This window comes from Euprymna scolopes, chromosome 40 (assembly GCF_053919585.1).
Source record: "Euprymna scolopes isolate OS-2025 chromosome 40, ASM5391958v1, whole genome shotgun sequence".
NCBI classification, from domain to species: Eukaryota; Metazoa; Mollusca; class Cephalopoda; order Sepiida; family Sepiolidae; genus Euprymna; species Euprymna scolopes.
In genome coordinates this window covers 57,196,203-57,221,867 of record NC_136521.1, presented here as the reverse complement: position 1 = coordinate 57,221,867, position 25,665 = coordinate 57,196,203, and the positions used below count along the sequence as shown (strand labels likewise).

At 36.1% G+C, this 25,665-nt stretch overlaps 1 protein-coding gene across 7 annotated transcripts in view; it reads left to right on the top strand.

Annotated features, from left to right (window-relative positions):
• Positions 1 to 25,665, top strand: part of LOC145265584 (netrin receptor UNC5B-a-like) — a 573,104-nt gene that overhangs the window by 232,574 nt on the left and 314,865 nt on the right. For all 7 annotated transcript variants that reach the window (XM_080121591.1, XM_080121590.1, XM_080121593.1 and 4 more), the window contains exon 5: positions 9,430 to 9,597. In XM_080121591.1, coding sequence (XP_079977717.1) covers positions 9,430 to 9,597 — 168 coding nt within the window. The remainder of the gene's footprint in view (positions 1 to 9,429; positions 9,598 to 25,665) is intronic.

The following is a 25,665-nucleotide window of genomic DNA, read 5'->3' as shown; positions in this document are numbered from 1 at the left end:
CCTACCTCTTCCTTTTCTGTGTCTTCATCTTTCTTACCCTTTTCCCCACGATCTTATCTCTTATCCTTCGTCCTCCTCTCTATCTCACGTCCTGTTCACCCCATCCTCCATTCTTACTCACCCCCTTACACTTTCTCTCTCTCTCTTCCTACATATTTTTCACTTACAACCTTTTTCATTCTTTTCTTGAATTTCCTTCTAATCCACCATTTTCATATATTGATTTCGGTTTTGTTTTTGTTTGTTTTGTTTTTTTTTCGCTGTGGGTAAAAACGAATTTTGGTTTAATCGTTTTTTAAATCTTTTTTACAATTTTTTTTTATTCAACTGACTCATTGTCTTTTACAAAAAAATAAATAAATAAATAAAAATAAAGCAACCCCAAAAACCCTTCCGCTTGAGACCTCGTTCAGATTAAATCATTCGTTTTTAATATTTCCATCAATAAAAACGCACCATTTATTTATTTATTTAATAATCCCTTGTTTTAGAAGATTTTTTTTTTTTAAGTAGAGAGAAGTGGGGGGGTATTTGTTTTTCTTCAACATTTTAAAAAGATAAAACTTATGTTTCATCTAAATTGCCATTATATTGTGTTTCTCTTCCAATTTTTCTTCTGTATTTTTAAAGTGTCTTTATTTGGAAAACTGGCGACCCGCGATTTCCACGAAGTTTCTCGGGCTTGCTCGACAATTGACGGAAATAACCGAAAAGGGCAAGTGCTCGTCCGAGCTCCAATCTCTGGTCTCCCCTCGCCAATCTTTCATGCAAAACACCCGTCTAGCTGAAACCACTGTCAGTAATTTTCCCCACTCTTTATCTGTGCCCAAATCAAAATGTAGATTCCATGAACAAAGCTTCTTTCTTAGAAGTGCATGCCTGTGGAACTCTCTTCCGTTTGCTTGTTTCCCACCTGACTACAACTTGACTGTCTTCAAGTCCAACATAAACAAATTCCTGATGAACCGCCCCCTTAAATAAGACACTTTATCAAATCTCCAATACTAACGATTACTAGGATACTATCCCATTGATTACTGTACACGCAATAACCCTTATCCCCGAGTGGCTTCCGGGCCTTGATAAGTGGTAACCTCCATGTAAAAAAAAAAAAAAAATAGGTCGACCGAGCGCTCTTCAATTTTTAACGAACGCGCTGTTTTTATTTATTTTTTATTTTTATTTATTTATTTTTTTTTTAGCTAATACGAAACTATAAAGGCTACTTTTTTCTTTTTTGTAAACTGGAAGAAATACACAATCAATTTTCTCGCGCAGGTTAGGGTTAGGATTTAGTGATAAGATCGGGTTGTTTATATGTTAAGAATTTTATTTATTGTATTTTCATGTTTTTCCTGTTTATCATTATAGTTTAGAGGTTTAACGTTTCACGATCGGCCGCTTCCGGTTATTCCCGTCAGCGGCCGAGCATACCTGCGAAACTTTGCGGAAACTTCGAGTTGGTAAATCTTTTTTTTTTTTTTTTTTTTATTACATTTATTGCCACTTTGGTGTAGGGGGCTACTATCAGGGGCAGCAACTGCTGGGGCACTATGTTGGCATTTGGGCAGCAAGATGTCGGTTCACGTTACGCTTGAACTTCTGCATGTCAGTACAGTTAGGGAAGCAGGGACCTGGAATGGAATTCCAGAGTCTAGCGGTTTGGGGGAAGAAACTACTGGAGTAGAAAGATCTTTTACATCTAGGGATCTCAACTGTGTGGGGTGGGATTTAGCTGCCTGTCGGGTTTGTCGAGGTTGTCTACGTTGTGGGGGCACAAGTGTCTGCAGTTCGTCGGAGCATTCACCATTAAAATACTTGTAGAACAGGCAGAGGGATGCAACGTTTCGTCGATGGGACAGAGGCTGAAGCTTAGATGCCAGTTCAGGGCCTATCAGATTGGCGACTCTATTTTGAACCTTGTCTAGGAGCGAGAGACTAGCAGCAGATGCACCAGCCCAAATGTGACAACTATACTCCGTGACTGGTGGCCTTATAAAGGTACAGGATACTTTCATGCAGAGGTACCGAAAACTCTTTCCTTTATAGACCCCATCCTCCAACCCGCGTCTTGACTTGGAGATATTTAGATTTAATGATTGACGTCCCCCTTCCTCCCTGTCAAATGAAGTCTAATTTAGTCACCTGCCGATGTTGATAAGAATGTCTATTAAATGTCGATCAAGTTTATATTAACTTACACGAGCCATTGCTTTTCATCTACGGCATAATACGTCATAAAAAAATAGACGACTTTACCCAATTACATTCCACGATTTCTTGTATTTCAATATTCATTTCTGGGTCGCCAAATTGACTAACACCGTCTATTTCTCATAATGTGTCATAACTAGGGCTGCGACAACAGATTATTGTTTTCGTTGTTTTTGATTGTCGAGAATATACCCGACACAGTTAGACAATCATCCAAGAAGCACATCACTATATAAAAGCATATAAGATATCAACGGATACACACTCGAGTCAAAACAATGAAAAGAATATGCTGTTGTCCTAGCCCTACTCCTGACGTAAACAACTAGCAAACGTTCGAGTAAGTTAATATGCATGCTCGCCAAATTCCTTTATTTTTATATCATTTAAACTATTCGGATTACTGTACTTCTATTGGACCTTATTCTGGTAACGTTTCGGCTGATGTAGCCTTCGACCTTCAGTCTATTGGTAGAAAGACTAAGAGAAATATACGAAACTCGTTCGAAAATTAAAGCCTCATATGTTTTTTTTAACTAAAAAAATGTTAAAGAGCTACAAAGACGGAAGTGACACCATTAAAACGAGCCATCTTTTGCACTCCTGGGTTTATATTTCTAGATAATAAGCATCGTTCTAAGTGAATTTTTGCCGGTAATCCAATGACTCCTCTCTGCTCTTGACGCACATCCATGACAAGAACTGCTTTCTTGGTCTATCACCGTCAATATCTGGAACAGAGAGATTAAACTTTTAGGTCATGAATGCATAAGTTCGGTCATCATAACAAAGCAATTTTCAATCCCCTCTAATCCATTCGGGGTAAATAAAAAAAAAGTTAAAAATAGGAGGCACTACTCTTGGAACTCTCCTCGTAGATGCCTAACTTTATAATGAGAGAGAGAGAGAGAGAGAGAGAGAGAGAGAGAGAGAGAGAGAGAGAGAGAGAGATTGCAATTATGACAGTTTTCGATTTGCATGTGGTTAAATGCTACGAAAATTACCATGAATAAAACGGGGATAAATGTGGGGTTCGTGTCGAATTGGAGGAAGATGGGGGAGCGTGGTAGAATTTGCAGACGATAGGAAATAAGCAATACGAGGTCCTTGGCAGCTTTGACCGGGAGCGGTAAGGTTAATTATCTTTTTGACTTCAATCAGGTGGCTACAATGTCTTCATTAAAAGTCCCCTGGAAACAGCAGCTGAAGGTCATCTTCACGACGAAGAACCTAACCTATTTCCACTGCCAACAATCCTCCGCTTCTCCTGCTATCCATGGCTACTAAAAGCGGACTGCAACGAGCCGGTTCCAAAATGAAGAAATAATGTTAATATTAATCGAGTTACGTAGGTGATTCCCTTATGATTTGCCATCGCTGTATTATTGGGGGGGGGGCGTCTTTATTTTAGATCGAGTTGGACTGTGATAAGGTGCAAGAGACGGGTGATTATTGTAAGAAACATGGCGGCCTTGAAGAAAGAGAGGAGTGAAAAGGGGGTTACATTTTGGAGCTAGCGTTGGGGGTCGTTGTTGTTCGCTGCTACGGTCGCTAATCGCCGCTGGGTAGAGCGGGTTGTTAGAGGTCAGTCGTGACTTGGGAAGTGGGTTAAATAAAAATGTGGGGTTCTTGCGAATAACACCACAGTAAATAATTGTTTCTGCGTGTTTTGGGAAACTCTGGAAAGCGTAAAGCGGCGGGAGAAGGGGGGGGGTAGAAATATCTAAATTCAGGATGGCAAGATAATTAATAGCGAAATTGATGATGATGCGACGCTAATATATCGTCCGATTCCACCGTTTTCTTCCGTCTTCGACGCATTTTCTCGATTCTCCCCTCATCGCTTCGAATAAATGTTTTTTCTTTGTTTTTTTTTTGTTGTTGTTTTTACTGTCATATTTGGTTCTCTTTCGTTCAAATTGGATTTTATTATTTCAATTTCATCTTTTCTCAAGGCATTTTGTTGTAATTCGTGCATTTATTTCGAGATGTTAACATTTTTTTTTTTTTTTTTTTTTGCGATTTTTTATTTGATTATTTTTTTTAATGGAGTGTTTTCCCCCCTTGTTTGTTTATAGACTTATTTCCTTTTTGTCTTTCTTCTTTTCTCGTTTTCTCTCTCTCTCTCTCTTTCTCTTTTTCCCCTGTTTCTTTGTTTCTAGCTGTTTATCTCTCTGTTTCCCTCTCTCTGTTTACTTCTCTCTGTTTCCCTCTCTCTGTTTCCCTCTCTCCCTCTCTGTTTCCCTCTCTCCTTCTCTGTTTCCCTGTCTCCCTCTTTGTCTCTCTCTCCCTCTTTGTCTCTCTCTCCCTCTTTGTCTCTCTCTCCCTCTTTATCTCTCTCTCCCTCTTTGTATCTCTCTCTCCCTCTTTGTCTCTCTCTCTCCCTCTTTGTCTCTCTCTCTCCCTCTTTGTCTCTCTCTCTCCCTCTTTGTCTCTCTCTCTCCCTCTTTGTCTCTCTCTCTCCCTCTTTGTCTCTCTCTCTCCCTCTTTGTCTCTCTCTCTCCCTCTTTGTCTCTCTCTCTCCCTCTTTGTCTCTCTCTCTCCCTCTTTGTCTCTCTCTCTCCCTCTCTGTTTCCCTCTCTCCCTCTTTGTCTCTCTCTCTCCCTCTTTGTCTCTCTCTCTCCCTCTTTGTCTCTCTCTCTCCCTCTTTGTCTCTCTCTCTCCCTCTTTGTCTCTCTCTCTCCCTCTTTGTCTCTCTCTCTCCCTCTTTGTCTCTCTCTCTCCCTCTTTGTCTCTCTCTCTCCCTCTTTGTCTCTCTCTCTCCCTCTTTGTCTCTTTGTCTCTCTCCCTTTGTCTCTCTCTCTCTCCCTTTGTCTCTCTCTCTCCCTCTTTGTCTCTCTCTCTCCCTCTTTGTCTCTCTCTCTCTCCCTCTTTGTCTCTCTCTCTCCCTCTTTGTCTCTCTCTCCCACTTTGTCTCTCTCTCTCCCACTTTGTCTCTCTCTCTCCCACTTTGTCTCTCTCTCTCCCACTTTGTCTCTCTCTCCCACTTTGTCTCTCTCTCCCACTTTGTCTCTCTCTCCCACTTTGTCTCTCTCTCTCCCACTTTGTCTCTCTCTCTCCCTCTTTGTCTCTCTCTCTCTCCCTCTTTGTCTCTCTCTCTCTCCCTCTTTGTCTCTCTCTCTCTCCCTCTTTGTCTCTCTCTCTCTCCCTCTTTGTCTCTCTCTCTCTCCCTCTTTGTCTCTCTCTCTCTCCCTCTTTGTCTCTCTCTCTCTCCCTCTTTGTCTCTCTCTCTCTCCCTCTTTGTCTCTCTCTCTCTCCCTCTTTGTCTCTCTCTCTCTCCCTCTTTGTCTCTCTCTCTCTCCCTCTTTGTCTCTCTCTCTCTCCCTCTTTGTCTCTCTCTCTCTCCCTCTTTGTCTCTCTCTCTCTCCCTCTTTGTCTCTCTCTCTCCCTCTTTGTCTCTCTCTCTCCCTCTTTGTCTCTCTCTCTCTCCCTCTTTGTCTCTCTCTCTCTCTCCCTCTTTGTCTCTCTCTCTCTCTCTCTCCCTCTTTGTCTCTCTCTCTCTCTCTCTCCCTCTTTGTCTCTCTCTCTCTCTCTTTGTCTCTCTCTCTCCCTCTTTGTCTCTCTCTCTCCCTCTTTGTCTCTCTCTCTCCCTCTTTGTCTCTCTCTCTCCCTCTTTGTCTCTCTCTCTCCCTCTTTGTCTCTCTCTCTCCCTCTTTGTCTCTCTCTCTCTCCCTCTTTGTCTCTCTCTCTCTCCCTCTTTGTCTCTCTCTCTCCCTCTTTGTCTCTCTCTCTCTCTCTCTCTCTCCCTCTTTGTCTCTCTCTCTCTCCCTCTTTGTCTCTCTCTCTCTCCCTCTTTGTCTCTCTCTCTCTCCCTCTTTGTCTCTCTCTGTCTCTGTCTCTCTCTGTCTCTGTCTCTCTCTGTCTCTGTCTCTCTCTGTCTCTGTCTCTCTCTCTCTCTCTGTCTCTGTCTCTCTCTGTCTCTCTCTCTTTGTCTCTCTTTGTCTCTATCTCTCTCTCTCTTTGTCTCTATCTCTCTCTCTCTTTGTCTCTATCTCTCTCTTTGTCTCTATCTATCTCTCTTTGTCTCTATCTATCTCTCTTTCTCTCTCTCTTTGTCTCTTTCTTCTGTTACACACACACACACACACACACACACACACACACACACACATATATATATATATATATATAAGTTTTATGGGAACATAATTTTATTAAGCATTTGAATAATACTGGGCACATTGTCATTATTATTAATTGATGGGCCATTTTTGCAATATAGTTCAACGTATACTAAAGAAGAAAAAATGTGATCAAGAAACAAAATCCACTTCACAAGTATTTTTCTCCTTAATTCTAATTCAATGTTTCAAAAAACACAAATTAGACAAGGGGGGGGGGCATCATTATAAGTGGACGATTTCACCGATTTCGATGGCAGTAAAATATGAGTGTGAAACATTCGTTGATCCCCATTCAATCCCGAACACGTCGGGTCTCCCTGGTGTATATATATAATTTTATTTATATAGATAAATATTACATAATTGCTACACTTAACATGCTAATGTTTCGGAGGAATTGGTTTATTAAAAAAAACAATCGTTCCCCATCAGGTGAGAGAAATAACGTTTTTATCTGCTATTCTAAGCATCTGGTTCGTAAAGTTTTTAAGAATCAGATGCTTAGAATAGCAGTATAGCGAGTATGTAATATTTAGCTCTTTTTTTATTGAGCACTCTTAATAATCTTGTTTTAATTCATGGGTTTTATCTCCTGAATATCTTTAACCTGATAGTGCTATATATATATATATATATATATATATATATATATATATATAGTACTATCTTGATTCCATACAATACGTTGATAAAAAAATGTTTACTTTTAAATTTTCAAATGCTTCAATATTGTCATTTGACCTGTTTGCTACTTTTATCGCATCAAACGATGTTAGCAACTAAATTTCATTGGCGCCATCTTCAAAAAGAAAGTCTAAGTTTTGTCTCGGTATAATTTATGTACGCTTTTTTTCATCTGCATCTCTCGTGTCAGTCAGTGAGTTTAATTCTTCGTGACATGTCCTGATTATTGCGAAGAATCTGCGTGTGCTTGTTTCTCTCCACTCCAATTCCTTGCATGCCAAGCAACCCATAACTTTCATAAAGAACAAAAAAAAAACAAAAAAAAACTGTCATACCAGTGATGTTATCAATTGATCTTGCTCGCTGCATCCTAATATGGTGGTTCTGAGTCATTTTTCACGGCCATCCTAGTCAGACGGAGACAATTCATGACACAATGGCATGGGTGAACGGACACCAACGGATCAAGGAACTGATAAAGTATTATCATTGGAGGCACAATGGCGACGAAGAAGCAGTACGAACACCAACGGGATCAAGGCCAACGACTTGGTTGAAGCTAATAATTCTTGATGACACAATTCATTATGTAAAGTCACCTCAAATCAAAGAAAGAAGTCATAATTTTCCCATTCTACGCGGATGTGTTTCTCTCTGCTGAATTGCGTACAAGAGTGGATCTATGGGCGAGAAAATCGTTTGGACGTAATCGTTTAACGGTATGACAAAAAACGTATATGCGTAACAACTAGCGAGTTAATTACCCATAGGAACACGTTGGTTTGTTGCATTTTCACGAACCGATGGGTGTAATATCCGTTGTACACACGCGTCTTCATCGTCAGGAATCCAGGCATTTCATGTGCTGATAAACACACTCGGACGCCGATGTTTATATATACGAAATAGTTATTTAAATATACAGTAACAGACAAAAATATTTGAAAACTTTTGTCCGCGTGGGATACACACGGAAAGAAAGACCGATGGACGGGTACAGACGGAATGATAAACGGTCACAGACAGATGTAAAGCCAAACAGGGAGACACGAGTGGACGTGAAGCCGGACAGGTAGACATTTAGGCGGATGTAAAGCTGGACAGTGAAATTCGAGCGGAGGTAAAGCTGGATGGAGAGAGATACTCGGGCGGACGTGACGCCGTATGAAGAGGGACAGTCAGGCGGACGTGACTGCGTACGGAGAGGGACAGTCGGGCGGACGTGACTGCGTATGGAGAGGGACAGTCGGGCGGACGTGACTGCGTACGGAGAGGGACAGTCAGGCGGATGTGACTGCGTACGGAGAGGGACAGTCGGGCGGACGTGACTGCGTACGAAGAGAGACAGTCGGGCGGACGTGACTGCGTACAGAGAGAGACAGTCGGGCGGACGTGACTGCGTACAGAGAGAGACAGTCGGGCGGACGTGACTGCGTACGGAGAGAGACAGTCGGGCGGACGTGACTAGTTACGGAGAGAGACAGTCGGGCGGACGTGACTAGTTACGGAGAGGGACAGTCGGGCGGACGTGACTGCGTACGGAGAGGGACAGTCGGGCGGACGTGACTGCGTACGGAGAGAGACAGTCGGGCGGACGTGACTGCGTACGGAGAGAGACAGTCGGGCGGACGTGACTGCGTACGGAGAGGGACAGTCGGGCGGACGTGACTGCGTACGGAGAGGGACAGTCGGGCGGACGTGACTGCGTACGGAGAGGGACAGTCGGGCGGACGTGACTGCGTACGGAGAGGGACAGTCGGGCGGACGTGACTGCGTACGGAGAGGGACAGTCGGGCGGACATGACTGCGTATGGAGAGAGACAGTCGGGCGGACGTGACTGCGTACGGAGAGACACTCGGGCTGACAAAAACTGAGTGGCAGATACACTGGCAGGTGGGCGTAAAGACTGAGCAGCAAGACACACAGATGGCCCTAAAGACTGTTGGACGGGCACTGACTAATATGATATAAAAACAGAAACGATTTTCTTAATAGTCGCGTAAAGACTACATTTTGTATCATTAATGTTAATTTGATTGCATTTAAATGGTTTCGTAGCAGCTTTTTTTTTTTTTAATGTTTTGATAAAAAAATATCATCAGATCGCGCTTCATAAATTATGAACAAATCTCTTAGTAAACGAGAGTTGTTTTACAATTTGTCATTAGGCAGAAAACGGCGCCAAACAAACAAGCTAAACCAAATCTTTCCATCCATTTTGAAAATGGACAGGGTTAGAGGCAGCATCCATGCCTCTCTGTCACTACGACGATTAAAATTCATCTCAATTTCAGCTTCTTTTGCTATTGGTCACTGTGTAGTCGTAATGCTTCAAGCAAACTACAGTGCATTCATTTTAAACAGATTTTATTTCAATATTTTCCCCCTTTTGTTTTTGTCTTTCAGTCAACGGCGGTTGGTCAACGTGGAATACTTGGAGTGAATGCTCGGTAAAATGTGGACGAGGAACGCAGAAGCGCATGCGTTCCTGTTCCAATCCCGCCCCGCTTCATGGCGGGGTTAACTGCATTGGAGATAATATTCAAAAGGCATCATGTAATGCACTTTGTCCTGGTAAGTTTAAACGCTGAATCTTTAACACACACACACACACACACACACACACATATACACATATTGAGAATAATGGAAGCAGTATTCCGACAAAATAGAGAGCTAAAAAACGAACAAACCAAATTCATCAACGTTTCGTCTTTATTGTAAAACTTTCCCTCGATGAATGAATTAAGAAAACAACACACCAGTACAAATATTTGAAAATATATTTATTTAATTTTTTTTTTTTTTTTTTTTTTTTTGTACTGATGATTTGTTTTCTTAATTTTATTCATCCAAAGAAAGTCTCGCAATAGAGACCAAACGTTGATGAACACATAACTTGGTTTGGTCCTCTCTCTCTCTCTCTCTTATATATATATATATATATATATATATATATATATATATATATATATATATCAGTAGTAAAGATTCCAAGCCAAATATATATCTATTTTTTCTTTTATAATATTTTATGTCTTACACGTGTTTTATTGAATGGTGGAAAGACACCAAACATCTCATCAGAGACGGTAGTTTCCCATTACTTTCCGTCTTGATTGGGGGGGGGTATCTCCCCACGTGAGTTAAAAGCGCTCCCAGATTCCAACTCGGAAATTTCTATGACGTGGTACATACAGCGCCTAGCTTCCCAAATGGTCACCCATCTGGTACTGGCCAGGCTTATCGTTGCTTAACTTCAGTGATCTGACGGGAACCGGTGTGACAACATGATTGTGTCTTGGATTAAAGAGGATAAAAGTTGGTGAAAGGAAATGGAAATCTTTAAAAGACATAAGATTTATGAAAAAAAAACTTATTAAATATATATTCTAGAGAGAGAGCCTTAAGAATTTGAAGCCCACGAGGATGTAATAATATTTAAAGCGCTATCGATCGATCGATCGATGCTTCGGTTCAGTCTCGAAAGACAAAGGATGCCCCCTGCAAGGGCAGCTGCGCATGTAATTTTGTTGCTGGGGTAGGGTTTAGGGTTTTGTTGCTGGGGTAGCGCACTTTCCAACCACACATCTCCTGAATCGACACTGAGTTCAGTGGCAAGGACAAGTTCAGGACGACTGGAGCGGAGAGAACATACAGCATCTGGAAGCCCCAAATGGTCACCCATTTGGTACTGACCAGGTTCAGCGTTGCTTAACTTCGGTGACCAGCGGGAACCTGTTTGTCAACGTGATTATGCCGTAGAATAAAGAGCTATATCTTACTCTTTATCTAGAAACGCGTGTAAGACACAATAAATGATTATATAAGTAAGAAAAATAAAATATATATTTGGATTTGTAATGTTTAATCCTGATATATATCCTCTGAAAGTGTAACAATGTTTTCATTGAGCTTAATTGAAAAAATATATATATGTTATATGTATTTATTTTTATAATCTAAACCATATATATATATATATATATATATATATATATATATATATAATCTGAGTTCATGTGCGTATATATCTGTATCTGTCTCTATATATGTAAACATATGTGTGTGCATGTACATTTATATAAATGGGAAAAGCTGAGAGCAATTCAGAAGTCCGGAAATGTGAAAGGAAAACAAAAACAAAAAGATTAGGTCGTATAGAAAAGATGGTAAAAAGTATCTATTTATTTTAATTTATTTTTTATTTTAATTTATTTTTTATTTTAATTTATTTTTTATTTTATTTTATTTTTTATTTTAATTTATTTTTTATTTTATTTTATTTTTTATTTTAATTTATTTTTTATTTTAATTTATTTTTTATTTTATTTTATTTTTTATTTTAATTCATTTTTTTTTTTAATTTTAATTTTTATTTATTTATTTTAATTTATTTTTTTCTTTCTATTTTTCATTTTAATGTATTTTATATTTTAATTTGTTTTTCATCTAATTTATCTTTTTAAATAAAATATTTCACAAAATTCCGCAAACTAGGTTACTGATATGTCCGGAATAGTGTAAAGTCATGGGATGTTAAAGGTGTTTTATGTTTTTTCGGACAAATTCCCTCCTTTATCAAAAAGAAAATTAAAAGTTATATTAAAAATGGCGTAAAAAACAGGTTCGCAGAGACACAACAGTATCACAGTTAGACATATATATATATATATATATATATATATATATATATATATATATATATATATACTAGAAAAAGTACCCGTCGTTGACTGGGTTCAAAAACAGCCTACAGAAAATGGACTCTGATTTATGAAAGTATGATAGGTTATGAAAAGGAAGGCTTGTAAAGAGATAGCTTCGAATTTGGAGGTATCAAAACCAAAGCAAAATATGATGATTCTAAAAATAAAATAGATAAACTCCATAATTTATTATACCATACCTGTTCACACTGAAACACTTATCACAATATTCTGCGGATCTATATTAAAAAACCTTGTTAAACTTTGTGACATATTTCCATTCTATGGAGGTCAGGTGTGAACGAACACCCCATTATTTTATTATACCATATTTCTTCAAACTGAAACATAATTATCAAAGTATACTTACGCAGATAGATATGAAAAGTCTTTATTAAAGTTTGTGCCTATTTCCATTCTATGGAGGCCAGATGCGAACGCAGCCCCCACAATTTTATTATACCATCCCTATTTAAGTTAAAAACATACTAATCAAAGTATTCTTATGTACATCTATATCAAAACACACTTGTAAACGTTTTTTTTTTTTTTAATTTTTTAATTTTTTATTTCCATACTTTGTGGACCAGGCGCGAACACAGGCCCCACATTTTTAATGAACCACCGTTCTGCAGGATCAAACATACCCATTCCTGTGTCTCGATACATCTTCTATCATATGTAATCAGTTTTTTAAAATAGTCAACCACATAGGAGCCTATTCGTGACCAGACACACACACACACACACACACACACACACACACATTCAGCTTTATATTATAGATATATATATGTGTGTGTGTGTGTGTGTAATATTTGTTTTGTTTTTTTTTCTTTTCTCTCTGAGCACTTCTGTTTATGTCGTTTAAATTCACGTCCCTCTCTTTTCTCCTTTATTTCTTTATTTCATTTCAATACAATCTCATCTTTTTGTTTTTCTTTTCCTTTCGCTTTTCCGGACTTCTGCGTTGCTCTCGGTTTTTCCAGTCTCTCATACTTTATCTTTACCAGCAATGCTTCAAGCAAACTACCTATTCCTCATATATACATGTATAATTTAAAACTTTAATCTTTCTCAGATGAGATTATTGTCTTCATTTCTTTATAGTTTGTACTTTCACATACTTTTTTTTTATTGATGCATAAAAAAAGTTTTCTCATTTAATTAATACGGGGCGAGTCTATAACTCATCAAGAAAAAACAAAAATCAAGAAAAATGTTTGTTGCGATTACCTATGACGGAAAGAAAGCATCGTATTCCGAAAATCACATAAATTAATCAATGAGTTTTTATTATATATAAAGAAAATAATTTTAAAGTGAATTTGAGTTTTCTCATGTTTACCCTTCCCCATGTTAAGAATGACTTTCTCAAATCTCACAAAAGTTTTGATTAGAATTATCTCCCTTGTCCTGCAAAATGTCGAGAGATCGTTAATCGTCGTTTAGCCATACAATTAAAAATAAAATTAATAAAATTATATTTTCATTACGTCATGATATCTATATCACAAATATTTTTCTATATTTTTGGTATTTTTGTCTTTTCGTTGCGTGGGTATGGTCGTGCACTAATTATTAGGGATGCGTCCACATGTTTCTCTAACAGACTCTGTCCGTCAGTCGATTGGTAGGTGGGTTAATCGGTTAATCAGTTACGCTTAATTGTGGAGTTACACATTCATCACTAAACGTACATATTAATTCTACCGTTGGCATTGGTTTCCCAGATATTATTCTAGTCAGATTTCTTCCTCGAAAGCCGCTGGGTAGTTACGGGTTGAACCACATGAAGGTTGGTAACATCCTAAATGAAAGTGATTTTGTTGAACGAACTGGATTCGAACTTACGTCGTCAGTCCGTTTTATTAACTATTTGATCAACATCGCCTCTCATACATATTAAATGAAATGAGTGCGAGGGTGGAAATAAGTAGTTTGTTATACAAGGTGAGCCAAAAGTAGGTGGACAGTAAAAAAAAAACATTTATTTAGAGACAACGTATACGACACTTTATGTAATAATAAAATTATATTGATAAAAAATTAAATGTCATTTATCAACGCAAGTGCTCAAACTGCTTCCTCCTTGATTCACATAGCTTTGAAGTCTGCCTCTTACGCTTCGACAAAAACTTTCTACTTTTAGCTCACCTTATCGCATTTTTTTTATATAACTAACTGCATCAACCCGGCGCTGCCTGGAATTGTTTTGCTTACAATTTATTTTACTGTTGATTTTTTTTTTTAATTATATTTTTATTTTCGACATATTTTCTTTAAAACAAACAATGCGTTAATACAGAGTAATGTCCGTTTAAGGTGGTATCCGTATGAAAATTATTTTGATCCGGACGAATAATTTTCGGCAAAGATTATAATCAAAGTAAATGCTCTTGTCCTTAACAACATACTACAGCGAGCAACACAAAAATGACGAACCAGAATCAAATATTGATTTTTGAAAGAAAACTATCAATGAAAAAATACTGATTTTATTTATTTATATATATATATATATATATATATATATATATATATATATATATATATATATATATATATATATATATAAAGGTTATTTACTATAATAATTAAATACCTACAGACACTAGTGTTTCACCCTTTCGGGAATCATCAGTGTAGAGTGTCATGATTAAGACCAGTCGATAGATTCGAACCCGGCGACAGAGGCTATCTCTGGCTACCGCTAACCGCGAAGAAATGTTGTTGAATTTTAAACATTTATTTCATTAAATGTTTTTAACGTCAGTCAGAATGATTAAAACATATGTGCTTATATATACTTGATTAAGTTAAGCAAGCATAATTATGGGAGGTCACCCGTCGGTCAGTCACGCTTATTTTTAAAATTAAATTTCATTGATTTATGTATTTATTTGTTGCTGTAGTTCAGTTATTTTCTATTTCCCAAAAAAACATCCCGAAACGCATCATTAGAGCGATCAGACGCCATAAATAGATTCCGTCGGATCAATAGGATTTTTTTTTTTTTTTCGATTTGTTTTCGAACCGCACCCTAGCTCTTATTTTATTCTTTTATTTATTATTTTTTTTTTTTTTTTAATTTAGCTTAGTGAATAATAATTTGTGATCTGCTAGGATGGGCCAGGTTTCACCTAATTTTTTTTTTTTTTTTTTTTTTTTTTTATTCGGATGGTTTTTAACTAACTTTCTCGCGAGCCACAAATAGCAGCTTCTTGGACCCAAGTGACGCCCGTCATTTTTTTTTTTTTTTTTCGTTGTACAAATATTAATACGATGAGAGGAAGCATGAACCCAAAATATCCTAATTTGAATGAATTAAGCCTCAGCTTGGTTATTCATATACAGGATGGCACGATAAATTTGTCAACAAAACAAACCTTCAGCTTTATTTAAAAACTTTTATTTATTTTATTTATTTATTTTTTTTTTTTTTTTACAAGGTAGTCACCACTTATCAAGGCTCGGAAGCCACTCGGGGATAAGGGTTATTGTGTGTATAGTACGTTAGTTTTGGAGATCTGATAAATTGTCTTAAGGAGGCGGTTCATCAGGAATTTGTTCACATTGGACTTGAAGACATCGAGGTTATTGAAAAAATTCCCTCAATTACCGCCTCGATACAGATTCGGAACAAGAATCAACTAAACTAAATCTGAAAAATCCAGAACTGTAAAGTGAAATTAAATGGCTTCTAGAACAGCAACCATTCCACCGCCATGTTGGGAACCATTGTGTTGGACCCGCGATGATTTTCCACACATCACTCTACGAACAAAGCTAATCAATATCTTTTTGAAAAAAAAAGTTAATTCTTTGAATAAAACAGAGTAACTGTCTGTATTTTTGAGATGAGGTGTTTTCATTTATTGAGATTGTCGGACTGACTTTCTCATCTTGGTTGTTATAGTCGTAACGTTTCGGCCGTTTTGCCATCCGGCCTTCATCAGGTGTTTTGTATCGAACTGGGGAACCGTTTGTTAGGAGTCTCGAACCCAACCCTTTATTATTATTATGGGGGTACTGTGTTCGGACTCCAGCTAGGCTCTGGGACATAGTTGCTGATTCTCTGTTTTGAATCTTACTTTTCACTGCCTTCGTTCAGGATTGAACTCAACACCATTGGGTAACTGTAAACTGATACAACGTCTAGAACCACTCGGCCATATGTCACTAGGACAATTCTTAGTTGGTTTTTGTTAATATTAAACCTATGTTGTTATTCAAGGTTTTCTCTCTCTATTAGAGGTGTCCAAATTGCATTCAGCTCTACGCTTGGTTTGCTCAGTAGGTTGTTATGTCCGAGCATGTGAGCTGTTTCTTTAAGTTTTCTCACTTTCCAGTGGGTCTCTCTGTTATTTTTACTTCATCCCATATGGGGCGGATGAAGGCCGGAGGGCAAAATGGCCGAAACGTTGTGACTATAACAACCAAGATGAGGAAGTCAGTCTGACAATCTCAATAAATGAAAACAAAGAGAATTTAAATTAGTAGTGCAATTATCGAAAATGTCAAAGCTTAAATACGAATCATATTTCTCCTGTCTTTTGCACAAAGTTCTCTCCTTTTTCATACCGATGTCGTCACAAACACCTGCACTTTGGATTTTTTTTTTTTTTTTCAAACTCGAAGAATCCAAAGTCTTATGTCTGCGATTCTTTTAAAGGCAGAAAAACAACTTTAGATATTGATTAACTTTCTCTCTCCCTTCCCTCTCCTCGGCCTTCTCCCTCACCCCCTCGAAGAAATGTTCTATGTCTGGAAAGGTATCAGAAAAGGAAACGCGTAATTAATTACTTTCATATATTTTATCTCATATTTTGGGGGAAAAACTGGAATAAATATGTAATTCAAATATGGATGTGAATCTGAGTATATATATATATATATATATATATATATATATATATATATATATATATATATATGATTGATATGTAGTTTGCTTGAATCATTGTGTGGGATAGGTATGTAGTAGAGATTTAGAAGGCTGTCACAATGCAAGGAATGAAATATAGTCGTTGTTGGTAAAAGAAGACGAGAGCAAGTGGCGATTTACAAATCAATAAGTACATACATATATTTTATATATGCATATATTTATTCAGTTGTATTGGTAAAATGTTTTACTTGTTATGTCTGCGACAATATCCATTATTAATTTCGGAAAAAAATTCCCTTTTCAAATGGTAAGCGTAACAGATCGATTCAAAGCATGCGAGATGATGGAGCGGAAGTTGGGTAGCTATGTGGGGCCTCGGAGCAAATGTGAGTAGGGGATTTATGTATGGTATGATTAGGTAATTAACATGTTTATAATTTTATTTCTATTAATTTGTCTTTTTTTTTTTTTTTGGTTTGTAATAAATAATAAATAAATTTACTCGGATTTTTTAGGTATTTTGTTTTGTTTTTCCTGACGGAGGAGTTGAGTTGAACTATCTCATTTGGAATTTGCGGAGAATATTAACCATTTTTATATTAAAAAAAATGTATATAAGAGTTTGTTTATTAAACTATGATATTGAACTATGAGTGACATGCGTCAGTCTGTAGCGGTTAATATTTCTTCGCTTGGATTAAAGTTGAATCTCAAGTGCTATTTGATCAGGCTGTCCGAAGGTACTGGGATCCCAATCTAAAATGCACCAAACATTGATGTTGCGTTTTTCCTTTCTCTTTGCAAAACTCAGTCATGCCGTGCAAAGTCAAAAAGCAAAACCAAGAATTTTCGGTTATAGGCAGCTAGTGTATTTCCTAATTTCCGGCGTCGCGCTACCGAAAGCGGTTACAAAACAAATCAGTTTTTTTCTCACTTTTCTTATTCTTCAGTATTTCTACTGTGGAGCGATTTATTGAGATAAAAAAAAATCAAGCAAAGGACATTATTGAAAAGTATGCAATAAAAAATTAAGAAATTATACGGATAAAAATAACACAATTAGTCTTTAATTGCGCTTTTGATAAGAATATTTTAAAGAAGTTATTTTATTCGAAATTTCATAAATATGTTTATGGAATTATAAAAATAAAATTTTGTTTTTATTTATTTTTTAATTAAAAAAAAATAAACGTTTTTTATTTTGATTTCAATGATTATTTAATAAAACAAGAAAGACTGAAAAAAAAAACGTAATAAAAAAAGAATACATACACAGGGGAGATATAGGTGTGAGCGAAAAAAGCAAAGAAACTGATTTGCATTTGCTTCCGGTCACGCTACGCCGGAAGTTAGGAAATATGTTTACTGACTATAACCGAATTTTCTTTCTACAAAATTCATCAACGCAAGGATCTTGAAGTTATAAAGAATTTGAAGCATAATCACTTTTTCCAAAATAATTGGATTCGACATTAAATAAACTTAAATAGGTTGATATGTTATCTATCATATAAATCTCATCAGTCTGTTTGTATGTATGTATGTATGTATGTATGTATGTATGTATGTACGCTTTTCCTCGATGTCCACAAAAGGCTTATTTCAGAGAAGCGCTCGCTCGCTTCACAACTTCTTAAAACTTTTTATATCATCTATAAATTGTAATATCTCACAGTTAACCACGGAGCTCGTCTGTCTATTTAATTTTATTGACTTTCAAACGTTAATTATTCCACATTTCCCGCATCGGCGCGCGTTACATTCGGTTTTCGGTATAAACAAAAAAGCGAAACTCGACTCTAATCACAGGCCCAGAGCCAGTGGTCTCTAGAGAGCTAAGTAACGTTTGGTCAATGTCGACTTCGTCATATCAGACGGTAGCTTTCATTTCGAGACGAGGGAGCGGGTTTTTAAAAACAAACAAACCGATTTATTGACCTCATTAAAAACTGTCCCGCACAAAATGCTAACTGCTGAATAGCTATCGCCGTCACGTCAATCAAAAACGCGCACCTGTTTTTTTCACACTTTACTATTTTCCAACTGTGCGTCGTCAAGGCTTTTTTTTTCACGGGCACCTGTTTTTTTTTCACACACACACCTACAAACACCCGGGCAACGCCGGGTACCTCTGCTAGTCTATCATATAAATCTCATCAGTCTGTTTAAATGTATGTATGTATGTATGTTTGTATGTCTGCCTATAACTTTCGACAGAGGTGATGGATTTTCACGAGGTCGGTATTATTTTGAAGCTCGACTCTTCGAACAACAAATATCGAAAACTTGATTAAAAGCATTAATTCCTTCGCCCTCAAATCGGGCACTTTTCTACAGGGAGGGGTCGCTTTTTTCGCCGATATTTTCGGAAGTCATCCCCCTCTTTTCGATTGATTAGCCTACATTTAACCCTTCGCCACCTCCGGTTTGGCGATGGCCACAACAGCAAAAACGTCACATTCTTTTGTTTTTTCTTTTTTCACGTTCTTTTCCTCCTTTGAGGTACGGGTTCGAGCCTGCTTGTCTAGTACTACTTTTCTTTTTCTTTTTTTCAACACACCTCCAAACACACAGGCAACGCCGGGAACTTAGGTTATTAAATAAAAAAAGAAAACCATCAAACCATATAAAATAGTAAGCGTGTAAATACATACAAAAATAACTTTAGTAACATCGGATCGGCTTTGGACGGTTCAAAAAAATATATCAGAAATAAGCAAGTAAACTAATAACCAACCCATGATCAAATCAATTATTACACAGCTAAAAATTATAATAAATATGGAAGAAAAGTAAAACCTCAGATTTATCAAAATTATTTTTCATAATCTTATCCACCCCCACCCAATGCCCATCTCTTTTCTTGTTTTATGTGATTTTTTTAATTTGCTTTTCAATTTGTCTGCCAATTCCACAGCTGACGTCTGCCGCACTTTCTGGATTTGAGCATTACGTGCAATGATGGTGTTGACTGCTGTGACCAATAGCGGCCGACTCTCTTCCCTCTCTTTCTCTATTTCCTTTTCTTCTTCCTCCCTCTCCTTATCCCTCCTATCTTTATCCATTTCCCTCTCTCTTCTACTTCCCTTCATCCCTCCCTTTTTTTTATCCCCCCTTTCTCTTCATCCCCCCCTTTCTCTTCATCCCCCCCTTTCTCTTCATCCCTCCCTTTCTCTTCATCCCCCCTTTCTCTTCATCCCTCCCTTTCTCTTCATCCCTCCCTTTCTCTTCATCCCTCCTTTTCCCCCCTCTTTCTCCTTTTCTTTCTTTCTCCTTTTCTCTCTTTCTTCCCCTTTCTCTTCCTCTTTTTCTCTCTTTGTCTTTCTTTCTCTCTTGTTTTCTCTCTCTCTCTCTCCGCTCCCTCTCTTTTTCCCCTTCTCTCTCTTTCCACCCTCTATCCGAAAAAAAATGATGTCGGATTCCATCGTCTAATGTCAAATGAGTCATAGAATAATAAAATCTATAATAAAAATAAATTTGTTCTAAATCGCAAAAAATAAATAAATAAAAATGAAATTAAAAGCAACAAGACCGTTCATCTCTTGCCCCCTACCTGAGGAACAAGTGCAAATAATGTCGGTTTTCAAAATGTCGTATGATGCAAGATTATTTTACAAGAATATATAATTGTGCAGTAATATACGCACGCGCGCGTGTGTGCGCGTGATAAGATATATATATTAGTGTTGGGACGATTAATCGGAATCGAGAATCGAAAAAATCAGAACATTTGCGGGTATCGGAATCAGAAAAATTGGTGCATATTTTCCAATGCCAAAACGATTCTTTTTATTGTCTTTTTTTTAAATTTTTATTTGAATATATTCAAAGTAAAATCTTCCTTTGCCGTTAATAATTGTAGAATAATAAATATTTATTGATTTTGAACTATTAGTAAAACTAAGATCGATAGATGATGTCCACAGGTGTATTTTTTTTTTTTCGTTTATGAAAACATTTACATAATTAGCATGTGTTTTTACGGTAATCGAGGAAAAATAACTCTTTATTTAAATATTAAGAGATTTATAAAGAATTGGAAATTTAGTACAGAATCGGTAATTGTATCGGAATCGGGCAAAAATATTGGAATCGTTCGCATCACTAATATATATATATATATATATATGTATGTATGTGTGTGTATATATATATGTGTGTGGTGTGTGTTATATATATATATATATATGTATGTGTGTGTATATATATATGTGTGTGTATATATATATGTGTGTGGTATGTGTGTGTATATATATATTGTGTGGTGTGTGTGTTATATATATATATGTATGTGTGTGTATATATATATGTGTGTGTTATATATATATATATGTATGTGTGTGTATATATATATGTGTGTGTGGTGTGTGTTATATATATATATATGTATGTGTGTGTATATATATATATGTGTGTGTGGTGTTATATATATATATATATATATATATATGTATGTGTGTGTATATATATATGTGTGTGTGGTGTGTGTTATATATATATATGTGTGTGTGTTATATATATATATGTATGTGTGTATATATATATGTGTGTGTGGTGTGTGTTATATATATATTTATGTATGTGTGTATATATATATATGTGTGTGTGTGGTGTGTGTTATATATATATATATGTACGTGTGTGTATATATATATGTGTGTGTGTGGTGTGTGTTATATATATATATGTACGTGCGTGTATATATATATGTGTGTGGTGTGTTATATATAAGTATGTGTGTGTGTATATATATATGTGTGTGGTGTGTATGTTATATATATATATACATATATATATATGTGTGTGTGTCTGTATGTGATGTCATATGCATTAGGGTTGTATGTGCGTGTGTTTTATGTATTATGATGCGTGTATTATGTGTGCATCGATGTGCTGTGTATGCGGGTGTGTATTATATATCTGTGTGTGTGTGTGTGTATATTATATGTGCGTATGGATAAATGTATAAAAATATGTGGGTAAATGTGTGCATAGATATAGATGTATGTGTTTATATAATGTGTGTGTGTGTGTATGTATAGAGAGATATGTTAATATGCCTGAATGCATATGTATAAATATGTATGGATATACGCTTTAAATTCTATGTAAATGTCCCAATAAAATCTCGTGCAATAAATTAACGAATTCCGATCACTCGAAATCCTATTTAATTCCACAAAACATTTCAAACTTTTGAACTTTATAATCTGTCTAATCTTACTATTTTTGCCAATATCAATGTTTCTGATTACTGTGAAATATTTTGGGGTATCATGCCTTGAATTTATTTTTTTAAATTCCAAATTCCTTTTCTTTATTCTGTACCAAATCTGATTTTGGTATTTCAGCTAATAGATATTAGTTTTGTTAACAAACATAATTGTAATCCAGGTCTATGTTTATTAATCGGTTTCGGTTTAACACAGAACTGTTTTTCAAGATCAAAGTCAAGTAAAATAGTACCCTTTTTTAACATGCCGATGAGTATTTCTTCAAAATACGAAGGGTGATCAAAATGAAGCTAGGCTAAAAACTGTATTCACCGACATAGAAATGAACGATGTAACGTTGATTTACAAAATAAAAATTGTGACCCAAATAAATCTAGACTCAAAACTATATTAACCGACATAGAGATAAACAATATAGCGATACGCGAACAAAACAAATCTAGACTCAAAACTGTATTCACTGGCATAGAAATGAACAATTAAACGTTGAGCTCTAAAATACGATACGCAAACAAAACAAATCTAGACTCAAAACTGTATTCACTGACGTAGAAATGAACAATTAAACGTTGAGCTCTAAAATACGATACGCAAACAAAACAAATCTAGACTCAAAACGGTATTCACCGACATAGAAATGAACAATTAAACGTTGAGCTCTAAAATACGATACGCAAACAAAACAAATCTAGACTCAAAACTGTATTTACTGACATAGAAATGAACAATTAAACGTTGAGCTCTAAAATACGATATGCGAACAAAACAAATCTAGACTCAAAACTGTATTTACTGACATAGAAATGAGCAATTAAACGTTGAGCTCTAAAATACGATACGCAAACAAAACAAATCTAGACTCAAAACTGTATTTACTGACATTGAAATGAACAATTAAACGTTGAGCTCTAAAATACGATACGCAAACAAAACAAATCTAGACTCAAAACTGTATTCACTGACGTAGAAATGAACAATTAAACGTTGAGCTCTAAAATACGATATGCGAACAAAACAAATCTAGACTCAAAACTGTATTTACTGACATAGAAATGAACAATGAATGGAATTTTTATCTTATTCAAAATACGATGTGAGATGAGAGCAAATCTGGACTCGACGCTGCATTTATTATAACAAAAAGGAAAACAAAAACATTGAATGAATGAAATTTTCATAGCAAGACTTATTTAAAAAGTATTTATTCAAGTAGTAGATTTGATATTTCTTCCAACGTGTTAATGTTTACAACAACTTGCACGACAAATAAATAAAATAATTAAATCAACAATAATATAAAAGGGGAACATGTCCAACGACAATAACGTTTTAGGAATGCAACACCAAATAATAGTTAACTTTTCTTATGGAAAGTTTCATGTCTTGAATTTATTAAAAAAAAAAAAGATGGTGGTTTTGTTAACAAAAACTTGTGATCCGGTTCTATGTTTATTTATCGATTTCGATTTAATTTAAAACTGGTTTTCAGTGTCCTTATTGAACATCCCAATGACCATTTCTTCAAAATACGAAGCATGGTCAAAATGAATCTAGGCGTTAAAGATATAAGGATGAACACTGTAACGTTGAGTTTAAAAACAACACTAATATCTTTTCTTTTTTTTAATTTTTTTTTTTAAATAAATTCAAGACTTTCCATAAAAAAGTTAACTAAAAGCTAAAAATCACTTCAATGTCAAACGCTATCAAATAATAAATGTTAGATTGATGGATCCCATCCGAGAAAACAATCATTATTTCCCTTTTGTCAGAAACATCACTCGTTGAATATGAGGACTAAAGGATAAAATAAGTAAGGTGAGAATTGCAAGAGTGCTGTAACTAAACTCACGGTCCACTTTCTAGTACCTGTAACTAATAAAATGTATCATTTTTTTTTCAAAACCAATATGCAAATATCAGGAAGTTTTATTGAGCGTTTTGCTGAGTTGGCAGGTCGAGAGCAGACTCTGTGTTTTCAAGAATAGTGACAATGTCATGTCGATTCACAATGGTCCCCAGTGTGTCGCTTCTTTAATAGATCGAAGTTGAGATTGTTGCTGCTGAGCTCCATTCATTCATTTCACATGAATCAAATGATTATTCGTGGCATTCGTTTCTCCTGTATCTTTCCTGTTATACTTCTTTCTAGAAAGACCTCAGATAGTAACTAGAAGGATCCCGTGGTGGCTTTCAGCATTCCCAAGTGAAAGTGTTTCTGTGAAACGAACTGGATTTGAACTTGGCACGTCCACGTTTTCAGTTCATGGCGTCAACCATTTACCTATCATAACCTCCCTGATGCACACTGCCGCCGAGTGCATTAGGGTAATCTCATGTAATCCATGAAAACACTGCATGACAAACAAAATTAATGATTTATACGTGTGGCTTAACTTTCTTTAAGATCAGAAATGCAAATTCGAATTTTTAAAGGGAGTTATTTCCCTTTATTGTTGCCCTTGAGCCTCATTCATTCATTCCGAATGAATCCGATGATTATTGGTGGCATTCGTTTCCTCGATATCTCTAGTTAGAATTGTTTCTACAAAGACATCGAGTACTGACGAGAGAGACCACGTGCAGGTTGCTAACATCCACAGCGGAAAGAGTTTCTGTGGAACGAACTTGGTGCACCCAGGTTGTCAGTCGGTGTCGTTAACCACTTAGGCAACGTCACCTCCATGTTGAGGAAATCGCGCGTGGTGGGGACTTTGTCTCTACTGGTCCCCACGTCAGTAAACTTGAACGCAATTCTGCTGAAAATTGAACCGAAATACAATTGACCGTCATCTTTCAACAAATGACTGTTTGTGACGAACCGAGCAGATGGAAGTGATTATGACCACTTGGATTATTGCGCACGCGCATAGAAGATATCTTTCCGGGCCATCTTGGAGACGAAGGGATTTCAGACATCTAGATTCATGGAGAGGTGTGTAGGGGTGCCCACTCCCGTTTTTCTTAGTAGATAGAAGGAGTTTTTAATGGAGACTTGATATTCTTTATCATCTTTGTCATAAAAGAATGAACTTTTAGATTGAGCACACTTAAACGGAAAGGGTGAAAATAAACGTACGTAAAATAAATCTATATATCTATAAACGTGAAATTGTCTGTGTGAGTGTCTGTCTGTGCGTGTACATTTCCCTGCCAAACTACTCTGTCAATTTCCAGTCTACAGACTCGAAATTTGACATAAGAGGTATTGAGATGTATAAACGCCTTTTTAATCGTTTTTCAGCCAGAAATTTTGCTGTCAAGGAGTAAAAGTTCAACGATTTGACCTTTGAAAACTCTACCCAACTCCTCTGCCAATTTTCGGTCTAAACACTTGAAATTTTAGATGTACGATCTTTGGACATGAACTCAACGTTTTAACCTGATTTGAACCCAAAATGATAAATGTTAAGGGATCAAAATAAGGGTCAAAGTTTTAAAAATTTGACCTCTCAGTCAATTTTTGGACTAAACATTGGAATTATTTATTTTTTTGTCCTCTGTTTTTATTATTTTTTGTCCTTTGTTTTTTTTTATTATTTTTTGTCCTTTGTTTTTTTTTATTATTTTTTGCCCTCTGTTTTTATTATTTTTTGTCCTTTGTTTTTAATTTTTTTTTTTTGCCCTCTGTTTTTATTATTTTTTTGTCTTCATTTTTTTATTATTTTTTGCTCTCTGTTTTTATTATTTTTTTTGTCCTTTGTTTTTATTTTTTGTCCTTTGTTTTTATTATTTTTTGCCCTCTGTTTTTATTATTTTTTTGTCCTTTGTTTTTATTATTTTTTGTCCGTTGTTTTTATTATTTTTT